The 7131-nt window shown below is 40.4% G+C and overlaps 1 protein-coding gene across 6 annotated transcripts in view; it reads right to left on the bottom strand.

The window, feature by feature from the left end:
• Positions 1-1829: 1829 nt before the first annotated feature.
• NUDT14 (nudix hydrolase 14) overlaps positions 1830-7131 on the bottom strand; it is a 411355-nt gene continuing 406053 nt past the window's right edge. For all 6 annotated transcript variants that reach the window (XM_085626220.1, XM_085626223.1, XM_085626222.1 and 3 more), the window contains one exon: positions 1830-2337. In XM_085626220.1, the coding sequence (XP_085482346.1) occupies positions 2097-2337 (241 nt within the window). In that variant the 3' untranslated portion in view covers positions 1830-2096. The remainder of the gene's footprint in view (positions 2338-7131) is intronic.

Below are 7131 nucleotides of genomic sequence, written 5' to 3'. Positions count from 1 at the left end.
GTGTCCTCTAAGCTATTTATTTGGACCACTTTGACTTTTCGCACCTTTCAGACCAAACAATGATTATCACTATCTCAATCAGTCCTTGAATTTTCAGTCACAATGGTAAGACATTTGATAAATTGGAAATTACATTCCACCAATCACAGGAATTATTAAAGATGGCCACTATAACAATGTTTATTCAGACTGCCATCATTTTCTTTTTTGATCACTTTGTGATTCTAGAGAATATTTAATCCACTACCTCAAAACGGAAATGGGGTACACTTTTACTTTTCCAAGCAACAGTGTGCTGTTGGAACAATCCATTAAGAATGCTAGAGCCAGTGGTATTGAAAAAACAAAAATGTACAGCTTGTAAATTAAAAAGACATAATAGCCTTCCACTACAGGATATAGTCTGACCTGGAATTATGCCTTGAACAAATCCATCAAAATAAAAAAGGTGGGATCAACTAGTAATGTGATCATCCAGTTTACATTTTGGAGGGGAGGGGATGAAAACTAACTGTTAGGCACTGTTTCTGCCCAATTACATATTTATCTTTCCTTAAAACTCATATATCGCATGAATTGGGCCAAGCAGTCTAATGTCTCTACTCTTTCAGTCACCATACTCTCACATAAACTCTTTAGCTCCAAGACATCCACCTCATTCAGTTTGTGCCACCCTGACAGCATCATCAGTGGCCCAACTCCTATGGAAAAATCCTGTGAAGGACTGTCTTGAATACCTAAGGAAATGCTTCCCTTTAGGTACATCCTTCAGACACGTTAGAACTATCCTGTTAGATGTCTGACTTCTTCCACTCCCTTTTTTAGGTTTAGCCTGCACAGTGCTTGCCCTGGGCTTGTGATATCTATTGTAGTATAAATCTTAAAAGGGGCTAACATTGCGCCCTCTTGCTTTTTATTGGTTCCTTTGCTTGTCACTTACTTTTCCTCTGTTTCTATTGGCTGTAGCATACTATTTCCTGTTGTTCCTTGTGTATTTCTATAATAAGTGTCCTGTGGCTCAAGTACTGTTTTCATCTGCTTAAGAGACTTCTTTTTTTAGGTTTCCCATTAGAGTTGTGGAATTGTTCAATTGCATGTATGACCTAGATACAATAAAGGAAATCCAATAACAAAGCGGTTCTTTAGAGCATTTGGTCAACATTTTATACATTTAATAGAGATCAGATTGTATATTTTACTTTAGAGTCCATGCTTTCATTTTTTTATTTTTACAGTTATGTATCTACTAAGCTATTTAATTATATACAGTATGTAAGGCCGAGCAGCAAATTTGGTAGGTCAGAAATTCTGCAACAACCAGTCAATCTACAAATTTTACTGTTTGTTACTAGGATCATTATACTGCTCTGATGGAAGCTGTATTTGTAACATGGGGGGATCTGATGTATTTTGTGTCTTTTTCAGACTAGCATTTGTGTTAATTTGTCAAGTTCCGACTTGACTTCTATTCTGATGCTTTGTATTGATATTAAATAATCTTAATAAATCCCCCCCACCACTCTCTAACATGTTAAATGGGGGCATCCAAATGGAGAAACATGTTTTCAGCATCTACAAATTGGCACCTCATCAACTCGGTCATCTCCATGAAATCATGCATTTTATCCATCACACAAATATTCTTTCAACCCTCATGTTGAGAGTCATGTTCAGCAGCACCGTTTAAAGTGTGGTTCCAGTAGGTTTTCCAAACAGAAGCAACACCGCGGGTTCCGCCATCAAAAACATCATTTCGGCTGACCTGATGTAAATGGTTTTAATTAAAGTAACCTAAGAGGTTATACAGAGAAGTCTTTTAACAAACAATGTTTGTATGTTTAACATTCATTTATTCAAGTTATCTTCTGTGTACACTGGCATAGTTAAACCCAATGCCCTTTTTTTTTATAAAACAGATAGACAAGCTCCACAACCCAGCTTCCTCTCGTCTTTGATTTTATGCTTGTCTTTGACCATGGACAGACCTCTTCTGCGTTTTGGTTAGGTTTGCACTACAGAAACACAATATAAATTCATTCTGAGCTGGAAAAAATAGACATTTTAAAAGTATGTGAAGGCTGGAGTTGTATAATGTTTCATTGTTTTAGTAAACGAGGAGCTACATTATTTTGAAACCACATGAAACCAAAAAGGACTCCCATCGTTTTTGGAAAATTTTCGTTGTAAGAAAAACTGATAGACTCGGCTAGCGGTATCTCCACAACTTCAATTAGCTCTCCTTCTTCCATGGTGCCCCCTCCTTTTTCAGTTTTCATACTGTCTGTCACCTCTGCATAAAACATGGTCTGCTTTGAACCCGCAACACCTACTGCTGATCTATGAAAAAGAAAAGAAAGATTGTATAAATATTTTCCAACTGACACATTTTCACTAATGTAACCAACATCATGACTGTAAATATTTGTTACTAATCTCTGCGAATTTTTTTTTGCTTTTCCATTTTCTGTCACCCTTTTTTTTATTTATTTATTTTTTATTTACGCCTGGGTTAAATTTTTGTTAAGCAGGGTAATCTTACCTAATTTACAGCATCTTCAATTACGCTTGTTATGTGAAATTCCCGAAATCACAACATTACACATGGTCATATCATTAAAGACTCTATGCAAAAATCTTATTGTGGGAGCACAGGATCAATGCATATGACCAGAACACAAGCAGATGTTGTTTGTGGCACTTGTGATTTTTTTGCGCTTTTTGGATGCAAGGCAGCGTTTCACGCTAAAATACGGCACTAAATGCAGGATCTCCATTTCACTTAAATGTTTGCAAACGTTTGCATAATTACGCAAAAGGAAATTATGCTAATTTTGCGCACCCGTATTTTTTGTCTTTGCTTTGGACATGAACCTCTGACCAGCTCCCAGTTCCATGTGCGCTATAAAACATCATATCTTATGGAGAATAAGTCCAGGTGAAGGGAACTGTGGTGGAATATTAATTGTCATGCACATACCCAACAATGATTCGAGACCTTTTGTTTTGAAAATGGAACCAATAAGGTAATACAACCAAAACTGAAACACCGAATGGGTTTCATAGTGAAAATAACAATCACAAATAAAGAATTTGAAAAAAAAATTGGAATGATCTTAGAAGATCAATTTCAGCATTAATTTGTGGCTAGCGACGATGCCTCGAGGGACTATTCCCATCAGTGGAGGTGGATGTATGACGATACAACACAAACATTTACAACACAGTTTTTACATCGCATGCAATCACAACGCATTTTTAGAAACTACATTTACAATGCATTCCATTACAACGCATACCATTAAAACGCATATTACTTTTAGGGCAACAGTAGGGCAAGTGTTGGATAGTGTAGGGGTAAAAATTAGTATTCCCACACCAGTGAGTGGAACAGTAGGGTAAGTGTTGGATAGTGTAGGGGTAAAAATTACTATTCCCACTCCAGCGAGTGCAATAGTAGGGTAAGTGTTGGATGGGGAAAGGTAAAAATTACTATTCCCCATTACTTATCTTATATTGTGTTGTAATGACATGCGTTGTAGTGACATGCGTTGTAATGACATGCGTTGTAATGACATGCGCTGTAGTGACATGCCATGTAATGGCTGTGTTGTAATGGCATGCGATGTAAAGGATGTTGTGTTGTAATGACTGCGTTGTAAAGGTAGTGCGATGTAATGACTGCGTTGTAAAGGTTGTTTCCCGTGGGGGTAGTACAATATGTGAAATTACTGAAGCATGCCACTACTCCACCAGTCAATGTGACAGCGAAATGGTGCCTTCAAGCACCATGGTCGGACTTCTCCAATTAAGTGGCAAGGAGGTGTGGGAGTCATCCCATTTAAGCCCCATGATAACACTTTTGTGTAGCGTGGAGAGGGGTAAGTAAAAACACCCTTGCCTAAAGCTGTCTGAAGAACATAGATTTATTTTGTTGACACAACTCAGCCATGCAATCTACAATATTTCCTCTATGTTGTGTGAGCAGTCTCTGTCTGCTCTGCCCATCTGTTCCTACAGCAGCACTCACCACCAGTCCATGAAATGTACACTGGGCAGCCTCTGACCTGAGACACCCGAGGCAGCAGTGTGGGACATTACGCATTGTCCTGCTCCCTACGCAGACAGCATCAGGCTCTTCTACCCTAATTCACAATGACACTCCACCCCTGCCACAACCGTGATGTTGGGTGTGTAACATTCCAAAATACCTGCCCTCTATAATCATCTTGCTTATCTCCACCTCAGTGCTAGCAGCCTATGCTCCAGTTCCCCTTCAGTGCTAGGGCAAACGTATCACCAGATCTATTTCATGGTTCCCGCCACCATGTCTCTGGAGAAAGCACCCATGCACGCTGCTACCTCCTACGAGTGCAAATCATTCTCTCAAATCTTGACACAACACCAGCACCCACACATGTCTGCTCTACTAGACATTCTGCAAATGGTGGTTCACTCGTTAGTTCTCCACCATATCCAACTTATTCCAGATCTGCCGTATTAAAAGCACTAACAACTTGCCCCTAACTTCCTGAATGCCCAGGTTTCCATCCATCCATCCACACTCCTGAGGGATTACCAGCTAAACTGCCCCATCTCGAATCGCCAGTATTTGCTTACCCACTGCCTCACTAATTACTTCGCTCCTTCCTTTTCACGGTCCCTCCAGGAGCAGCAGACAAGTATTGGAAAAGCAAGATTCAGAGGCAGAGGTCACCCTTAAATTTCACATCCTATTTTGGCTTGGCCTGCTGAGTGCCTGCTCGAACACTTTAGAAACTGCCTTGTCACTTTCACTGTCACCGGCTGCAGTGCAGCTGAAGTTGGCAGCAGTGTATATGTGTGTGTCTATTGTTTTATGTTTCAAGTCAATGCCAAGGTTCTGCTGGACTGAAGGTTCCCAAAAAGTATACACCCTCCAACAGCACAGGATGACAACTGCCCGTTCACAGGCACTGTAAAGATATACAGGTTGTGATGGTTTAAAGGCTAGTGAGGTACGCAGGGGCTTTATCTGCCCCATTCAGAAAGGGAGGCTGACTAACCCTCTGAAAAATCCCTTCCGTGTGCCATACTTGGAGGCATTTACTTTGCCCATGGTGTAACTGGTGCCATGTGGCATGTGTGGGGCACATGGTGTGTTGCGACACATGAATGAACATTTGCTGTTTGGATGATATTCTTCCTGATGATATAGTGTCTTTGCCTCTAACAAAAGTTAACTTATAATGTTGAACCGTTACGATAATATTTTTGTACGCCTTGGACATATGAGTTCAAGTGTGCATAACTAACAAAGAGCATATCTGGTTTCTGCAGGTGTACACCTGAGAAAATGCCCCCAGAGTAGTGTGAACAGAACATGTTGGTGCTGGACAGAACGGCTCCCTGCTACTCTTAGGCGTTCGTAAACAGTTTGTGCTCACACATCAGTATGGGGGTACAGGATTACCTTAGATTTCTCTCTCGGGCACCCAGGGGCTCTACATGCAAATCATTCTGAGCTAAGCCTATTTGGTGACTTTTTATGTTGCTTATTTTAAGTCTTGAGAAAGCTTGAATTGGGACGAAACACATGTAGGGTGCAGGTCGGGAACATTCTGAAGGCTGATGTACAAAGCCTTTTTTTGGTCACAAAGTCTGACATTTGCAAAATTACAGGCTTTCAAAAATGCACGCTGTAATGCACTAAAGATACACTGTGAGACATAATTGGCTTTCCCACTCACAATGTACACACAGTTACTTCTTTGTCAAGGATAAGGAGTTGTGAAAGAGGTATCAACCCTTCCTTGCTGAATTCAGCAATATATGTCAATGCTTTGTGACCTCAATTGTTGCAAACCGTTGGCTTGTTAAGGGCCAGTCAAATCAAACGGCATAGATCTGCACAGTGGAAGCAGCCCAAGATGGACCTGCTGAGTGCACAGTGGTGAGGGGCAGTAAACAAAGGTGCAGGAGCCTGCTGCACGCTCACCCTTCTCTTCAGTAGCAGTATGCCACTTATTGTACATGGAGATCATGTCCCTTTCAAGGGACAGGGTTTGCCATTGTGCCATTCTGGCAATACGAACGCAGTAGTGGAGGTATTTTGTCCTTCATATGCCTCCATCAATACCTTAACTGGTATTTGGAAGGATCAAAAATGGAATCGCTGGTTCATTAGTATTAATGGATAGAGATTCAGTGAATCCTGATGAATCCCATTTTTGTACTGCAAAGAGTTAGTCAGTCTGTTGTACAAGACAGTTGTGGGTGGCACTGCAGATACTTCGGGGAAAAAGCGTGCATTACTGGTTGATTCTGCTTTTAAGAATCAATGCTGAAAAATGGATTTTCGAGAAGTAGAAGTGATATGTATATATTTGTATATATATTAAATGACATGCAGCTTCAGGAATGTGGGATTTAAGATTCTCCGGGGGAGGGGTAGGGGGGGTGGTTGGATAACAGTGTGGTGTGATATAAGTAGGTACTTTAAAATTCCACACTATTCGAGATTTTACACTCTTTGGTACTCAGTGCTATAAGGCTTGCAAAAGAAAAACTCTTTAAACGTCCCATTATTATAAGCTTATCTGAAAGTGATACAGGACCTCTCGCATGTGAAAAATGGTGGGAAACCTGTCCTTACTTGGAATTGAAGTTCAGTGGAGGCTATCGCCACTATCAAGACCTACAAATGCAGACTGCAGGTATGGTTTGATGAGACTCTGGAAATGCTCGGTCAAATGGTCATTCAAAATCCTAATTCTCTCTTCCAAAAGCCATACAATATATTCAGCCACACTGATCTGGGAGACGTGTCTGTTCAATCAAATTACCTCACTCCTTCACTTGTTCCCAAAAGCCTGTTGTAGCTTCAAGAATCCTTATTGACATATGAATCCATCATCGTAATATCCCATTAAGTTGCTAAAAAATTGCCCCTTTTCTTGAGGATGGCCTCAAGCTTCAAGAAGATATAAATGCTCAAAGTACCCAAACAATGTGGAACTCTCTTCCGCAAGAACATCAACTTTCACTGCGCTTGGTCAGGCTGAGAAAATAAACTCTAACAGTCTTATTTTTAGAAATGCCTCAGGTTATGTTAGAAACCTCTCATAAAATCACCTGCTTTCACTGCAGCATACT

This window comes from Triturus cristatus, chromosome 9 (assembly GCF_964204655.1).
Source record: "Triturus cristatus chromosome 9, aTriCri1.1, whole genome shotgun sequence".
In the NCBI taxonomy this organism is placed as follows: domain Eukaryota; kingdom Metazoa; phylum Chordata; class Amphibia; order Caudata; family Salamandridae; genus Triturus; species Triturus cristatus.
Note: the sequence above shows the minus strand (reverse complement) of the source record. Positions and strands in the feature narration are given on the sequence as shown.